Source organism: Pecten maximus, chromosome 19, assembly GCF_902652985.1.
Source record: "Pecten maximus chromosome 19, xPecMax1.1, whole genome shotgun sequence".
Lineage (NCBI taxonomy): Eukaryota > Metazoa > Mollusca > Bivalvia > Pectinida > Pectinidae > Pecten > Pecten maximus.
Window position 1 is genome coordinate 13,800,645 of NC_047033.1, and position 18,803 is coordinate 13,819,447.

Below are 18,803 nucleotides of genomic sequence, written 5' to 3' on the forward strand. Positions count from 1 at the left end.
TACAGTCGTGAACAAAAAGTTGTTTTAGTTCACTTTAATTTTGTTCTGGTCAATGAACCAAAAGCCAACGGTTGGCAGAATTCGAATAGTATTTGCTAGTAAAAAAATCCTCCAATATAAACAAAAACAATAGGTATATTCAGAAAACCTTTGAAAATATACTCATCTACCATTGCTATCATACATCCAAGCTGCAAGTCTTAGCCTTTTGAGTACAACAGTGCATGTTCGGATCTCCCTTCGTCAATCGTCTGTCCGGCCGAAATACTCCTTGTTATCGCTATTTCTGAAGGAGTACAAAAAGGATTTTTTTTTCAAATTCCATAGGTAGGTCCCTATCTTTGCTAGCCCGAGTTTCCTCTGGCCCTGACACCATGTCTGGTGTAGGGGCCCTGCAACCAGACATGGTGTCAGGGCCAGAGGAAACTCCGGCTATGTTTGTGCATGATAGATTTTGAGACTGATTGGGAAAACAAGGCAGCCATTCTGCATTTTGACAACTGAAGTTTCTCAGAACGTTCTTTCGTGGGGTTTTTCTCTTATTTTCTTTATATGCTCCCCTTGGTCCAAAGTTGTGAATGGTCAATTTGTGAACTAATTGGAAAACAAAAAGGCCGAGAGGCCGCCGTTTTGAATTTTAACGTTTGAAGATTGTTACGATTTTCTCGGAAAGTTTTACATGGAACTTTTTCAAATCCATATATATATGTAGAGTCCCCTTGGTCATCCATTATGAATATTGGATTTTTTCAAGACTGATGAGAAAACCAAATGGCATCCATTTTGAACTTTGAGAGCTGAATTTTTCAATTGTTATTTTCAAAACGTTCTTCGGGGACCTTTCTCAAATTTCAAATCAAAATATTAGAGGAAAAGAGAAAAGATAGGAAAAACAGAGAGAGAAAAACAGTCTTACATAGATCCACTTAAGATAACTCAATGGCGGGGTCAAAGATCACTCTGGGATCTCTTTACATTTTAGAAAACACCGCTCTGATTTGCCAATTTAAATTATCTTATCTTCACATTCAGTTATATAACTTATCAAATTGACAGAATACAAAACTTTGGTCAAATAAGTACCTGATTAAAATGCATAGGTGCAACAAAATATTGGATCCAATCTGAAAATTGGTAGATTTGAACATACGGTGCATAGAAGGCATGGCTCTTGTTGGTATACATATAAAATGTAGTTCTCCTTGAAAAAAAAAAAAAACTATATCGTCACTACTGACCATGAAAGTATTAGATTTCCGAAATATGCACTCTTCCGCTCAAAGTAAAATTTTGCATGTAATGTCCCTTTCATGCTTCAGAAAGTTATCAAAAAATCTACATTGACAAATTCCTGGGTTGCAAAATGTCCCTGGACATTCATTCCTCCCTGGTTACACTGAAAGATTACCGACATGTCATTGATTTGTTTAACGTCCTATTAACAGCCAGGGTCATTTAAGGACGTGCCAGGTTTTGGAGGTAGAGGAAAGCCGGAGTACCCAGAGAAAAACCACCGGCTTACAGTCAGTACGTGGCAACTGCCCCATGTAGGTTTCGAACTCACAACCCAGAGGTGGAGGGCTAGTGGTAAAGTGTCGGGACACCTTAACCACTTGGCCACCGCGGCCCCCAGTGATGGACCAACCCTATATGGTATGTGTCGGTCTCTGTACCTGAACCAGAGTGTTACATTCAGGTACCACTGATGTGCTGAAAAATTCTGATTTTATGAAATTATGGGAAAGGAGATTCATTGATTGATGGGTTCTAGAGATATCTTGTACCCAATGTTTTTTTTTTATTTCAAAAGTGGTGACCTTTGACCCTTTACCATAAAGGATGATCAAAAATAAATGCGATCTTGACCCTAGGAACTTTTAAACCCCTATTACACATGCACACACATTACATTATCATAATGTGATATTTCAGAAAATTTTAGTTTTCTTTAAAGGCCTCACACCGTGACAATTGTATTTTTGACAGTATAAAAATTCCTGATTCTATTTTTAGTAACCGTGACCTCGACCTTGACATCAGGAACTTTTTCAACGCCTTTTAGAAGGACAAACATGTGCTATGCTACATGCGAGTCCCTAATAAATTTTATCAAGTTGATAACTCGGATACCGGTATCTTACTGCATGGTAACAATGTGATAATCTATTTTTATACCAAGTGTAATTAATTTCGGTGTAAGACTACGTGTATAAATCAGTCATATCTTACTGAACACAAAATACAAACAACATTTTTTGTTAAATTTTTTATTTCTTATTAAGATGCACATTTATATTAATGTATACAGCGATGGATTTCACATTATGCTAGTAGCATCTCTAACTGGTTTTCCTGAGACAAATAATTAAGAAATACAAACTAAAACTAACCTTATATAATCAACCGTCCACACATATTATATATATATATTACTGTTTATAGATAAAACAGATACCTATAATTAATTGTTTATATCCACGGGAATTAGACGCGGGATCTCAGCCAGAGTTGGGAGGTTCTTAGGATGACCGACACCAGGCTTGGGAGGTGATTCTTAGGATGACCGACACCAGGCTAAATGCTTAATATTTGGCACCTAAGAATCTTAACCCAAGGTTTGAGATCCCCATGTTTCACTCCTTAAGGAATGAGTGATAATTTTCTCTTACCCTGTTATTAGTTAAGACAATGCTGTGATTAAACTATCAAGGTGATGTCATTGTAGTAAAAGTGTGGACACATCTGTCAAGGGTAAGACAAATATAGGTCAAAAGACTGACACCATCATTGACGTTATATGTTTAAAACAGACATTTCATAGTCCTATCTGGATCTGAAGTGTCTATGATTCAATTGTAGTTAGCTCACTTTCCTGTTGATATTTCAGCAATTAAATTTTTATTTAAATTAATGATTAAAATATAAAATGGGTGATCAGGTAGCAAAGTGGTAACACACTTGCCTTTCACCTAGGCAGCCAGAGATTGATGCCCTGTCCTGACATGACAAGGTACAGAGTCACCTGCCTGTCAACTATGTGAGTTTATAGTTTTCTTCAGGTACTATGGTTTCCTCCAACAGTAGGACCTCTCCTGTGCTTCCATCCGGACAAACAGGAGTGATTTACACAAGTTTATAGACTTGTTTTATAATTGTTATAAAATCAATAAAGTTACATTACTGAGATTCACAAGAAATACCAGCGAAACGAAACGTAAAAGTTATTGTTTGAATGTTTTACATAAGAATTCTGTCTTTATCAATTAATCATATCAGAATCTAGCTAAAATGAGTTAAAAAAAATTAAACACGATACCATATATCTCATACAAAATCCTATCTTATAACCATTATATGAAACTTCATTTTTCAATAAAAGACATAATTATTGTTTTAAAAATCAAGTTCTAAAATAAATATAAATCATATCATTTAAAATCGTATTCAATTGTTTTGTATTTCAAATATTGGTCAGGTGTAAAATGGAAACCTGTAAAATTATTGAAAATTTAAAGGGTTTTTTTTCAATTAAAACAAAACATTATCCAATTAATCAATTAATCAATGTACAAATTTATGAAAAATCATTCAAACTATTTCTAAAAACCCTATTAAAATTTGATACAATTTATAATAATTCAAATATCTACAAACTTTTAATCATCCAAGAAGACAAATAAGAAATGTATAATTATTTTACAAAGTTCTACCCAACTTTAAGGTTAATATAACACTATATGGCCACTAATTACCCTTACTAATCTAAAAACATTCAGTACTGAAATAAATCAATAATTCTAACAATAGGTCTTGATGTATTTGTATATCTATAATAATGAGGAGAGATTACTATACAGGAATTCTAAAGTGGAAACCCGAAATGTTATGTACATATTCTCGTTAGAACCATACAGTAATGTTTTGTTCAAATCATATCATTGTTTTTAACTTTTATATTTTTCTTTTCATTCCAATACAGAAGTATGTAAAATAATGAAAAGCAATATTATACAACTACACAAAATTCCAGGGTAGGGACAAAAGCAATTTACTGCCTTTCAATACAATGTAAACTCATGAATATGTAAATTGAGCATCAACTAAAGCTATTCTATATATTTCCTGGATTCTGTATTGTCACAAGACAGAAACTATAATTCAACAATATTATTTCAAACCATGGCTATCTAAAGCAAAACATTAACAAGAATTTTACATGCATTAGACACAAGTACAGCTTCACAATTATAACGGAACACAACCTTCAAAAACAACTTTAAAATTCAAAGAACCATAATGATTGTGGGTTTTCAATGTACAGGAAAGTTAAAGTTAAACAATTCAACACTTGTTAGATTGTATAAATGCAATCTGGATGACAAGATAAATAGAATGGGGCCTGTTAGACAATTGTTCTCCATCACTGTCCTCGCTGCGTTTGAGTCATTCGTAGCGCATAGCGAAGCATTTCCATGATGTTAACCAAATGAGAAAACAATCACGTCATGTGATCTTGACTGCATCTATACGCAGCCCAGATTAACACAGAGGCAATGGGAGATGCCAAATGTTAATATATCTTCATTAATACTATTATTTCATCCTCTGTGAACAAACAGACCGACTCTACGCTAGATTATCCTCTCTCAGGTAAAGAAATACATAGGAAGGAACAAAAATCCCCCATTTTCAGTAATATCATTCCGTTTTAATATCATTACATGCCATAAAAATGATTATTCTGATTAAACAATTCTTATTCCAATTATGAGTCGATCAGATTAATTAGCGAGTCTACAATTTCAATTTGTTTGCAAAATGTTGTATTTACAATAACAATCTGATACAAGAGGTGGCTGATATAGTAATTATTGAAGCAGTTCAAATAGTTGTCAGATAAAACATATATATTTCAACATTCCTGGTTTGCATAGGAAGATATTATTTTACAAATTATGTACCGGCAGAAAATTAGGATAAACACTTAGTGAAATACTGATCAGTAAATTAAGTTAACAAAATATGAATTTCAATAATATTCATAAAATTTAAAGTTAGACTGTTGAATGAAATATTCAATATCAATATGGTGGTCCTTGTCTTGATGTGACATTCAATTATTGTTTATATACTGTGGTCCTTAACCACATGTATTGTGTAGAAATAAAATTGAAGTTCATGACGGCTAAATAAATGAGCTAACTTTTATACACCATCATCCATAAAAATCATACGCAATCTTTTACAAATTTCGCAATTTTTTTTTTGTCGTATGAAGGGAATATTCAACAGGAACTTACATAGATGTAAATTACTTCAGGTTATTACTAAGATAACTTTGATATTAAAATTTGACAACAATGTTTAAAAGAACAATAAAAGAAATTAAAACAAATAATAGACTTATTTAAAAATGATTCAAGGAATTTCATAAAGAGGAGCAAGCTGTATTTAGAGATTATCAATATTATAGTCACTTGAATTCAGCAACTAATATACAAATTAAAGAAGCTACTTTTATGTTTATGTATCTATCTATAATATATTTTTATATATTTATTTTAATATTCCAAGAGTCAATATAAACTAATGCAATATTCCTAATGTATTTGTCAAATTATCTCCCTTCTTTTCTGAAACAAAAAATACTCAGTTATGAACTAAATTTAACTGAATTTGTATAACAACCAGTTCTTCAATCTTGGGCCAACCTGTATTTCTATAAGTACACATATTTAAATTTATAAATGACCAGCCTTTCTCATATTTTACAACTACATGTATATCTGTATATAAATAGTGTACACGTACATGGCTTATCATATGATATTGTGTAATACTAGATGGTGTTAATATCAAAAACTGAAAATATTGCACCTTTTAAGCTTCATACCAATAAAAAATGAAATTTGGAATATATTAAGTGAGAATACTGTGTAATGTATTGACCTTGGTATGGGAATCTCAGCTGAGGGATGAACTTGGAATTAACTTCGCTGTCATCCTAATGCTCCAATATATGTGAATAATCCGACTCCCTTTTTGTTATCTGATTCATTTAATCAGGTAAAATAATACATTTTTAGTTGAGTTGCAATTGTCTTCCTTTGCTGAGTTGTCTACCTATGTTGAGTTGTCTTCTCTTTCTGAGTTGTCTACCTATGTTGAGTTGTCTACCTTTGTTGAGTTGTCTACCTATGTTGAGTTGTCTACCTATGTTGAGTTGTCTACCTTTGTTGAGTTGTCTACCTTTGTTGAGTTGTCTACCTTTGTTGAGTTGTCTACCTATGTTGAGTTGTCTACCTTTGTTGAGTTGTCTACCTATGTTGAGTTGTCTACCTTTGTTGAGTTGTCTACCTATGTTGAGTTGTCTACCTATGTTGAGTTGTCTACCTTTGTTAAGTTGTCTACCTTTGTTAAGTTAACTTCACTTGTTACTGTATATTTACCTTTGTTTATATTCAATCTGTAATCTACATGAAGCCTAATTTGGTTATCTCCCCTTGTTCAGAACTCTCCTAGTATAGACAATACCCTTATAAATTGATCTGTTCACACCGAAGGGGATACTTTACTGACAGTTTTAAATACAAAATAAAGGAAAAAAAATTCTTCACTTACTCCACTAACCAGTTACACAAGCAAGAAAAACTGGATGAATATAATTCATAAACAGCTTCACCTGGAAGTCTGATAAACATAATACACTCATTTTCCTATCAGGCTCTTAACCACATGTAAAGCAGCATATGGGCAGACTGTGTTGTACAGCTTTTTCATGCATACTGTCTCTTTATCCATGGGAGAGAACTCAAGCACACACAGCAGAATACTCCCTGTTGGTCCTTAAAGCTGAAGGCATTGCAACTTGCCTGTCTTTTAGTAACTTGAAACCGAGCAATATTGCAACACGGCAAACATCTCATGAATTGCAAGGACATATTCATTATCACAGCACGTGATGCTAAGGCCAACATGAACTTGACCTCTTCTTCATTGCACTATGACCTTCATCAAGGTCACAGAAACAAAATTAACTTCACCGATCAGCCGTGGAATGTGATGGAAAAGTCTCTGAGGCAGGGCTTCTACTTGACTTAGGAAATTCTAATTCTTCAAATATCTAGAAAATGAATTAATAAGACAGCATGTCAATATTGAGGTGGTTTGAATAAAACTTCAATCACAAAACATATTAGAGAATTAATAATACTACAGATTAACTTGGTCAATATTACAAAGTTCTTATTTTACTGTATTCATCCTGTAATAAGACCAGGGGGACCAACCCAAAGTAGAGGGGTGGGCTAATTGTAGGACAATGCTATAGAATGGTTTAGCATTCCATCTGAACTTCAATAGATAAAGTATAGGCTTATCAACAGATAAAAACCATAAAAAAAAATTTCTAATTTCTACACAAAAACAATAGATGCCTGGCAATGGTACACTGTATAACAGGAGACATTCATTGTGTATAAAATTTGGTTGTTTTTGTGGTTGCTATGGAACCAATGTATGAATATAGATACAACGATTATTGTTGTATATGTTATTGTTATATCATTGTTGCGTGGGCTAACAACGAAAGTTTGTTCCCACAAAATAATCAGAAATCTCAAAATCACGAAAGAAAGTAAACACGGACATTTCTTCTTATACAGTATATCAAATATAACTTCATACTATTTTTAACCAGAAGATTGGTGACACATTTTTGTGATGAATAATCCTACCTTGATAAGACTGTCTAAACCAGAGAGGTAGCCATCTTCATGATTGCCTAGTACCCATGACTTCCTGTGTGTTAGTGTAATGCCCTCCTCTACAGCCATAGCTTTGGAGAAATCTATCATCCAAACCCCTGTATGACCTTCCTCGTCATACATTACCAACAATGAACTGCCAATCATCTGAAAAAATCACAAATACAGCATACAATGGCTAAGTAATAATCTTGGGAAAAAATGTAAAAACAAGCCTACTGGGTATTGGCAGAGGAATAAATGTCCCCTACTGGCCCCCGCTAAAAATAGTAACAGTGACCTTGACCTTACCCGAAAAACCCTGAAAGCTCAAAGTTTGATCAAAATTACATTCAAGAAATGAGCTGCTAGAGCGCTGACCTTGACCTTACCCGAAAAACCCTGAAAGTTCAAAGTTTGATCAAAACTATATTCAAGAAATGATCTGCTAGAGCGCTGACAAACTTTGGCATTACATACGTATGTACAAGACTGACAGAGAGGAAAATTTAGACCCGCCAACTTCACAGAAAAGGGATTAATAATATGAAACTTTATTTTAGAACCATTACAAAGTAAGTTCTATCAATTAACTTATATTAATCCTGACTGTTGGCCCGGATGGAAGTACGTAAGGGACCTTAGAGTGGGAGGAAACTGGAGTACCTGGAGAAAACCCACCTGTTTGGACAGGTGATACCATACCTTTTAAGGGAGTCAAACCCTGGTCACCTAGGTGAAAGACCAGTGTGTTACAACTGTGCCACCCAAACACCTAATGATTCTTATGCACTGTCTTATATAAATCAAAGATACCTGGGAGAGCTAATTCAGAAGAGCTTTGGACAATGTAACTTCAGGTAAAGGTCAGAGGTGAGAGTTCAATCCCCACCCGAGGTGGTTTGTGTTTCTCATTGAAGCAAAGACCACAGACCATCCCGGGCTGTTTGGTTGTGTCCCTCGGCCAGACACTACCCTATTTATTCTAGATAGCAAGAAATGAGGTGTACAGCAAATTTATTTCATAAATTATTTCACAAAGTTCCTGGTATACCAGTACGACCCTTACCTCATGCGACATAAGGAATTCGGATTTTTCAAATTTCTTCCTTACACAACGCAACTTTTCACAAATCTCACACCGTGCCTTTTCATTGTTCCTTAGGTACTTTGTCAACAGGCGCAAATTCTACAGGAAGAAAACAGAAAAAATCTAATTAATGGCAACTGCCTTTTGATAGCCAATCAGAATTGAAATTTGAAAGCCAATCAGAAATGAGAGTGATTCACATCAATCTTCATCATGACCTAATTTATCAAAAATATTGGTATCTATTTTTGATTGTAGTAACAAATATTAGGACAAATATCAAAATGATATTGTTTAAATATATATCGTTAAGATTCACATCAATACTGTTCTAACTATCTTACCATCCTAAGTTCAACGAGTCAAAATAGTTATAAGATCATATACATTGTACTTAATATATTTTTTATCAAATAAACAGAAGCGGACAAAATGTTTGATGATACTATATAATTTTTTTTTTAATGTGAAAGAAATATTTACATCTGAAAATTTTGGAATGACTGAATAAAACACAATATCTTGAATTCGGAATTAAAATACATTATCTCCTTTGATTCAACGAACCTGTTCCTTTGTCTTTACTTTCTTGAGATTTGTCTCTGGAGCCTCGCCTGAAAGCTGAAAAATAAAAAGGCAATTTACAAAAAATGTATAAGCATCTTGAACAGTAGGTCCTAGAGGGATCTTGGTACCTTTGGGTCTATATTGGATCTATAAGTCTGTTTTTTCTCTACTTTTCGTGTTTTTCCACTTTTCCTCAAAGTTATCTGACAATGACTTAGAGGCTTATTATCCATTACACTTTGGAGAGAACAGATAGTAATTGAAATACTTAGAATTTGTATGATTAATATTTCTGAATATAATATTAAAATCTTTAAACACTGAGATTTGCCTGTTGTAGAATTTGTTTCTTACCCGCAATGCTTCAATTCTAAACCCAAACTCGGCTGTGGAGCTCTCCTGCTCTCGAAACTGTCAGCAAATAAAAATAATAGGACATTAAACGATGAAACTCAGTCAGCAAATAAAAATAATGGGACATTAAACTATGAAACTGTCGGCAAATAAAAATAATTGGACATTAAACGACGAAACTGTCGGCAAATAAAAATAATGGGACATTAAACGATGAAACTGTCGGCAAATAAAAATAATGGGACATTAAACGATGAAACTGTCGACAAATAAAAATAATGGGACATTAAACGACGAAACTGTCGGCAAATAAAAATAATGGGACATTAAACGACGAAACTGTCGTCAAATAAAAATAATGGGACATTAAACGACGAAACTGTCGGCAAATAAAAATAATGGGACATTAAACGACGAAACTGTCGGCAAATAAAAATAATGGGACATTAAACGAAGAAAAGACTATGTGGAAGCTCAATCCAAATAACATTAAAAAATTGTTTTGATTCTTGTATTATCTTTTTCTACTTTTAGACATGCTGTATATGATATCTCTACTTTTAGACATACCGTATATGATATCTCTACTTTTAGACATACCGTATATGATATCTCTACCTTTAGACATGCCGTATATGATATCTCTACTTTTAGACATGCCCTATATGATATCTCTACTTTTAGACATGTCGTATATGATATCTCTACCTTAAGACATGCCCTATATGATATCTCTACCTTTAGACATGTCGTATATGATGTCTCTACTTTTAGACATGCCGTATATGATATCTCTACTTTCAGACATGCCCTATATGATATCTCTACTTTAAGACATGCCCTATATGATATCTCTACTTTAAGACATGCCGTATATGATATCCTATGTTCAGTTAGAATTTCAAACGTCACTAAAGATATCATTTTTCATTCATATTCAATCTCAGCAAATGATATAAAAACACCAAAAACTGTTTAAAAATATCACGGTACAGAGTTTACAAAACATTATAATAAAATGAAACGAAATCCTGTGTTTGAATATCTATTGCTCGGATTTAAATAAAAGCATGCCACTTAGAACGGTAAGTATATAGATGAGTCATTAGACATCTTATAAATACTTAATCCCAATATTTATTAATTTTTCACAGCTTTATTACAATACAAATCACCAGCTGTCAAGAACCTGCATACATCATGCAGATTGTAGCTTAAAGGGTGTCAAGTGACAAAAACATGTTAATCTTAATCAAGATTTTGTATTCATGATGTGAAAGCTATTAGTAACCTGTAGCATCATGCGCTTAACGGAAGTGGGTGTCAATCTCCCTTGGCGGAGACATCAGTTTCATACATTACATGTGGCATCTCAGACACAAGAGAGACTGATCATGCACTTAACGGAAGTGGGGTGTCAATTTCTTGCATGTATCATGCACTTAAATGATGTTGGATGTTAAGATTACCTGGTCGTTTGACATTTAATATCTACAATGATACCTGGTCGTTTGACAATAGCTACAATTCTTTCTCACCTGCATATATCGTAATTTGGTAATAGCCTTATTTTTTCGTTCTGTCTCTGTAGGAGCGTTCGGATCGAGTGCCACCATTTTTTCGTACAAGTCTTTACGCTGTACTGGATTCTTCACTTCAGACTCAAGGAATGTTCTGGAAAATCACAAGATTGATATAAAACCTGTCTAAACTGGACATCGTTAGGTTTTATGTAAAACCTGTCTAAACTGAACATTATTAGGTTTTATGTTAAACCTGTCCAAACTAGACAACATAAGGTTTTATGTTAAACCTGTCCAAACTGGACATCGTTAGGTTTTACGTAAAACCTGTCTAAACTGGACATCATTAGGTTTTATGTAAAACCTGTCTAAACTGAACATTATTAGGTTTTATGTTAAACCTGTCCAAACTAGACATCATTAGGTTTTATGTTAAACCTGTCTAAACTGGACATCATTAGGTTTTATGTTAAACCTGTCAAAACTAGACATCATTAGGTTTTATGTTAAACCTGTCTAAACTGGACATCATTAGGTTTTAGGTAAAACCTGTCCAAACTGGACATCGTTAGGTTTTATGTAAAACCTGTCTAAACTGGACATCATTAGGTTTTATGTAAAACCTGTCTAAACTGAACATTATTAGGTTTTATGTTAAACCTGTCCAAACTAGACATCATTAGGTTTTATGTTAAACCTGTCTAAACTGGACATCATTAGGTTTTATGTAAAACCTGTCCAAACTAGACATCATTAGGTTTTATGTAAAACCTGTCTAAACTAGACATCATTAGATTTTATGTAAAACCTGTCTAAACTGGACATCATTAGGTTTTATGTTAAACCTGTCCAAACTAGACATCATTAGGTTTTATGTAAAACCTGTCTAAACTGGACATCATTAGGTTTTATGTAAAACCTGTCTAAACTGGACATCCTTAGGTTTTATGTAAAACTTGTCTAAACTGGACATCATTAGGTTTTATGTAAAACCTGTCCAAACTGGACATCATAAAGTTTTATGTTAAACCTGTCTAAACTGGATATTATTAGGTTTTATGTAAAACCTGTCCAAACTAGACATCATTAGGTTTTATGTAAAACCTGTCTAAACTGGATATTATTAGGTTTTATGTAAAACCTGTCTAAACTGAACATTATTAGGTTTTATGTAAAACCTGTCTAAACTGGACATTATTAGGTTTTATGTAAAACCTGTTCAAACTGGACATCATTAGGTTTTATGTAAAACCTGTCCAAACTGGACATCAATAGGTTTTATGTTAAACCTGTCTAAACTGGACATCATTAGGTTTTATGTTAAACCTGTCCAAACTGGACATTATTAGGTTTTATGTAAAACTTGTTCAAACTGGACATCAATAGGTTTTATGTTAAACCTGTTCAAACTGGACATCAATAGGTTTTATGTTAAACCTGTCTAAACTGGACATCATTAGGTTTTATGTTAAACCTGTCTAAACTGGACATCGTAAGGTTTTATGTTAAACCTGTCTAAACTGGACATCCTTAGGTTTTATGTTAAACCTGTTCAAACTGGACATCAATAGGTTTTATGTAAAACCTGTCCAAACTAGACATCATAAGGTTTTATGTAAAACCTGTCCAAACTAGACATCATAAGGTTTTATGTTAAACCTGTCTAAACTGGACATCGTAAGGTTTTATGTTAAACCTGTCTAAACTGGACATCATTTGGAGTCACAGTTACATTTTGAAATAGATCAGCTAGAGAAAATGCAGATCAGATTTTCATTTACATCTGAATGAATACAGTTGTTTTTTTCAAACATTTGTTTTTTTTATATCTTTTTAAAATTACTTTCAATTATTAAAGATATAACCAATATTACACAACTCTCGCCTTATTTCAAACAACTTTCTTATATTAATATTCTAATATTTTCATGATATTTATATGGTCTTTTTAGGATTATTTTTCACCATTCACATTTATAATGATTCCACACAACAACAACAAAAATTGTCACTAAGTTGAAAAAAATTGTGAAAAAAATAAAAACAAAAAAATATGTTTAATTACTTTCACTTGTTTTTACATCGTCTGTAAGGGACCAGACATTATTATCATGCGTACGCACCTGTTTAAAGATTACTTACCTTTTCCCAATCTTGATGTCCATGATATTGGGGTTGGTGAAGTGTTGAAGAAGATCTTCCATTTCAATAAAGACTGATATCAAATTAAGGATCCAAATCAAAGTAATTTTTTTTTAAATTATTATAGGATTATTTTTCCATGGTAACTAGGAACTGTCCAAGACAGTAATTAATCAAATCATGTTAATTGTGATAAAAAGATGCTTAACTTGTATGGCAATCGTGAAATTGACACCATTCTTAATACAATGACAGTGAGGTAGCCACAAGCTACTACAAAGAGCGGGGATTAACACCATATGACATCTCCAGATTACCGATGATATTATATGGGGACATATCTGTATGGTGGTACAGCAATGTTATCACTAAAGGATACACTCGGAGTTGTACTCCACCTCCCGGTAATAGATCGGGACAATGTCATGGGCCATATCGTCCATCAGGGCCTCATATGCCTTTGTCTCTGTATTGTCCTTGGTGATACGACGTTTCCATATCGTATTGGGGCCTGCTGGAGCAAAGGAGCCTGTGGAAGTAACGGAAATGGGTGGTTAATTACAGTCAACATGTAACTGTTATACCTAAATTGTCTCACTACATCAGGAAAATCAGCAAAATTCCTATTTGTATCTCAGATATCAATTAGCTACTTTATCCCCCTGATACGATTACACAATAAGAAACAATTAATGTAACAAGATTTTCAAAATGGTGGTAATGGTGGCCATCTTCCATGTGGTCAGAATATCATATCAACTATACACAACACAATTGTGAAAAAGCAGCGTTTCAATACAAGTTTTAATTTAGGAGATAGAAAGGTTTTTGATATGGAGGCTATATAACGGCCATTTTCCCTTTAGGAAATTTAGATAATTTGTGGACCATACACAATTCATTAGTCCTTACTGACCTTACAACTTTCTGTACAGAAAGCATAGGGTTAATAAAATTGGCAGCCTGAGAGATCAAAGAGGTTCTTCAGGCTGTCTTTTTGGCTGCTTGGTTGTTGGTTGGTTTATATAGTAGAAGTATTGAAGAAAATCTTTAATATATTTTTATGTATATATAACAACTTTTATCTCATTAAGGATCCAAAATTGTCAAAATTTATATATTTTTTTTAAAAGTTGTTACCATGGTAACTATGGAAATTGTCAAAAGAAATCATGGTTGGCTGTAATTAGTTTTACGCCTATTTTTCATCTACATGATTCTGCCTATTACTAGATCTAGATCTACAGTTTGTTTAAAACCTCAAAAATCATCCTGACCCTAGGCCATGTAACCTGCCCAGACAGTGACGTCATTACCTGGATGGCCAGCCAGCTGTATCCAGGCATTCTTCCGATTCTTCAGTAAAGCATCGCTGGCTGGTGCTGTCAGATCTAGGGCAGTCTGTAAACAACAAGATATATAACATATAATGTGATGTTAAGTCATCATTAATATCTATTAATACATAACTGCTAATCACCAATCTTAAGTTAAGTCCTTATTGATATATATCTGGAGGTACATAGCAGAAATCATAACTGCTAATCACCAATCATCAGTTAAGTCACCATTAATATATATCTGGAGATACATTAAGCAGTAATACATAACTGCTAATCACAAATCTTTAGTTTTTAAGTGATCAGATTTTGTTTCTCCTCCCATCAAATTGGATTTTATCTGGAACATGTGTATGTGTTACCACAATAGTGTTAGGAAAATAAGGAAATTTCCATAACTCTTGATAATTGATCTGATTCCCTATTACCAGCACAGCTGGATTATCTGTAAGTTTTTCTATATGTATCGACTGAATACAGCAAACACTCTACAATCTGTTGGCTGCATTTCTGTTAAATACAAACTGATTACAGCCTATTAGCTGATACACTTGCTGCAAAATTAATTCAACATTTTGAAATGAAAATCTGCTTAACTAAATTAATTTCAGTTTAGTTTAGTTAAATGAAAACTTTTCATCCACATACATCTTCCTCCTCAATCCTCATCGCTGTAGACTGCGAGTAGACCACCAATATCCATACACGAATATTATACTATTGTCTGAACATAGTCGTCATTAGAAATAACAAGGCTTAACTATAGGAAACGGCGGAGTTATTTTAACCTGAATCTCAACAGAAATTCAAAACAGAAAAAAAATTCAACCTATAACCTCTCTTCAAAAATACATGTATATTTAAAGGGCATGTATATGTATACAATACATATATTTTAATTATTTATCTATATCTTAATATACCTGTATAACAAGCACCTGTGTTGCATAATTCAGTCTTCATGACAAAAGCCTGCAATATCTTTTACACAGGCCTAGGGGTGAAGTTTGATAGGCCTTAAAGGGGTTCAGCTTACTTTATTAAAATTCTGATATATTAGCTGATCAGCTGCATGATCATAATTTTTTCAACTACAACACAAAACCTGTACCAATCTTGTGTTTGAATATATAACATAGTAACATTTTATTTTTATGTTTATTTTTGTTTAACGTCCTATATTAGCAGCCAGGGTCATTTAAGGACGTGCCAGGTTTTGGAGGTGGAGGAAAGCCAGGAGTACCCGGAGAAAAACCACCGGCCTACGGTCAGTACCTGGCAACTGCCCCACGTAGGTTTCGAACTCGCAACCCAGAGGTGGAGGGCTAGTGATAAAGTGTCGGGACACCTTAACCACTTGGCCACCGCGGCCCCCATAGTCACAAATGATGAAGGAAGATAATTTGATGGGGTGCTGTGCCACATTCATGTTCTGCTCACTGTGTGCTAAACACAAAAGTGATGTACCCTTATTAAAGCCATGTACAGGGGAATATTTTGGTGTGAAATTTGGAAGGAAAAAAAATAACTTTTTTATGCGCCCGCCATGAAATGGGGGGCATATAGTGTTGCCCATGTCCTCCCGTCGCATTATGTACTGATGCAATGTAACAAGCTCATCTCAAGAACTGCTGAGGTTTCAGGATGTCAAGTGGCAGTGGGGGCATTTATGTCTAGCAGACATTTTCTAGTTTTCATTTACAAAGTCTTAGGTAGTGAAATCAATATGGACTACTTCGTTAAAAGACAAGATTATATTGGGAGGTCAGTGAGGTAAGAACATAATTGTTATGTTTATAATGTTTAGTCCTCTTGTCCTGGAAAATGGTAGGAGTGCAGTAATAGGGACAGGATGCACTTATTCACCTTGAATCTGAGATACACTGTATATACAAAACACAATTTGGAGTATACATGTACTATCTTCTCATTTTATATGCTTATGTTAGATCGTGCCCTCTTCTCTATATTTAACATCTTTCCTTTTTCAACATTATCTACTCTTGTGGTACTATATATTATTAACCCCTTGATAATCAGCTTAAAATATATTATATGATTATGATATCTATAAGCCCAAAAGGGGCCTAGATTACACCATCGTTTTAAGTAATAGCTTACGCCTACATGACTGCACCCTGGACTGCTAGGCTGCGTCTCACCGACTTCACTATCTTTGACTCAAGGTTGCATTGCATGACCAAGGCTTTAAAACTGTTGCATGTCAATAACAGCAGCCTCTGTCAACATGTTTACGGAATTGCAAAAGATACCTTGGTGGGGTTATAACCAGACATGGGTTTATTGATGGATAAATTATTCAGGTATTACCGAAATCTAAACTTTCAAGATGAACATCAGCCCTATGACGTACATCGACCAGGATTTTTTTTAACTGTTGTTGTTATTTGCCTTTAAGCTGAATATGTGTAAATTGTGTGCGTGTGTGTGTGATCCCATATGGTTGTATACTGAATTTATATCGTAATAATTTGAAATAAGATGAATATTATAAAATTACCACTGTATTTAATTCCGCTGTTTTCTAAAAGATTTATGTCTGTGAGGCGACAAATTCCTCGATCATTATTACCAATATAGTTCCTTAAAATGATATATTTTCCAAAGTTCATTGAGAACTGTTTTCAAGTGTAAAACACCCACTAACAAAAATTGATATACAATGTAATATACCGTGCATTTAAAACTGGACTTTTATGAATGGAAATCTGTACTGGTGACATCATACTTCTCTGTAAAACATATTTGTGGTTTTGTTGTTTAAAGCTGTGAGAAACATACTAAGACAACTTCCGGGACGATAACACACTTACGTAACACAACATTTACACTCCTCTTCACAGCAAAATTTATCTAATCTTTTAAGTATTATTTATTGGTCCCGAGGTTGCCATACACTTTTGTGTTTCATTTCCAGTGTATTTTATTCATTCATCTTTTTAAACTGGATTAACCTTTAATTATATCATTCTCTTGACTTTAAAGAACATTGATTACCAGGGAATTAAATTACATTTATTTTTCATTGTATTTACAAATGGTACCAGGTATTTAGCTTTTAACATCATGCACATTTCTGATTATACCTACTCACTTTCATTTTGATAAACTGAACAATTTCATTTTTTTTTTTTCTCATTTTTTTTTCTTTTTACTATGCCTGATCTTGTCTTATTAAGAATCTATAAATCACAAATTTGCATTTTCAGTATCTTTCATTTAAACTATTAAAAAGGTTAAGATTTTTTAAATTCATAAATGTTCATTATAAATTCATTATTCATACCATATATAGAAGATCAACGGTGGCCTTATATCCTAGTTGTGACATTCCGACATATATTTATTTCCCCTAGTGGATTATCATGTCCGGACTGAATGGAATTATATGGTTGATATGAAATGAACTGAATTGATTAACATTTTAATTAAGACATCATTCTTTTTGTTGACATAAGCACATTAATTATCCTCTAATTTAATTTTAAAAACTATCAACTTTTGACACATACATCAATATTAATTATACAATATGTAATACATGTATTTGGATTAATTGGGACTTCTGAATTTTAGCCATTGTATTATTTACTTTAAGTCAAATTCTCTCCATCTTGCATAAAATCATTAATTACCTGGGCTTGGGTGGCACACTGGTATAAACACACCTGTATTTCACCAAGGTAGCCGGGATTGGATTTCTTGATAGATGTAAAAAGGTATAGTGATGGTCAGCTGCTTCATCAGTTAGAGATTCTTCAGGTATTCTGAGGTTTTACTTACTAATATTTATTTTATTTTTCTAATATTTATTAAAAAAAAATTAATATTGAATACATCCTGTATAACTATTCAAAGTAACATCTGTATTATGTCCTAAATCACTCTGCACCTGTTTCGGAGTGTCGAGACATCTAATACATAGAAAGAAAGTACATGATTTCCGTTGGGTATGATTTTTAATCACAACTTGAAAAATAAACAAGCTATCAAGAGTACATCAGGATATAAAAACAAGCAG

At 33.4% G+C, this 18,803-nt stretch overlaps 1 protein-coding gene across 5 annotated transcripts in view; it reads right to left on the reverse strand.

The window, feature by feature from the left end:
• Positions 1–2,259: 2,259 nt before the first annotated feature.
• Positions 2,260–18,803, reverse strand: part of LOC117317566 (inositol-trisphosphate 3-kinase homolog) — an 80,375-nt gene continuing 63,831 nt past the window's right edge. For 4 of the 5 annotated variants that reach the window (XM_033872398.1, XM_033872396.1, XM_033872399.1 and 1 more), the window contains 9 exons: positions 14,738–14,822; positions 13,801–13,950; positions 13,422–13,494; positions 11,295–11,430; positions 9,757–9,813; positions 9,403–9,456; positions 8,815–8,934; positions 7,737–7,913; positions 2,260–7,123 (listed from right to left, as the gene is read on the reverse strand). In XM_033872398.1, coding sequence (XP_033728289.1) covers positions 7,040–7,123; positions 7,737–7,913; positions 8,815–8,934; positions 9,403–9,456; positions 9,757–9,813; positions 11,295–11,430; positions 13,422–13,494; positions 13,801–13,950; positions 14,738–14,822 — 936 coding nt within the window. In that variant the 3' untranslated portion in view covers positions 2,260–7,039. The remainder of the gene's footprint in view (positions 7,124–7,736; positions 7,914–8,814; positions 8,935–9,402; positions 9,457–9,756; positions 9,814–11,294; positions 11,431–13,421; positions 13,495–13,800; positions 13,951–14,737; positions 14,823–18,803) is intronic. The other variant, XR_004530197.1, reaches the window with a different exon arrangement.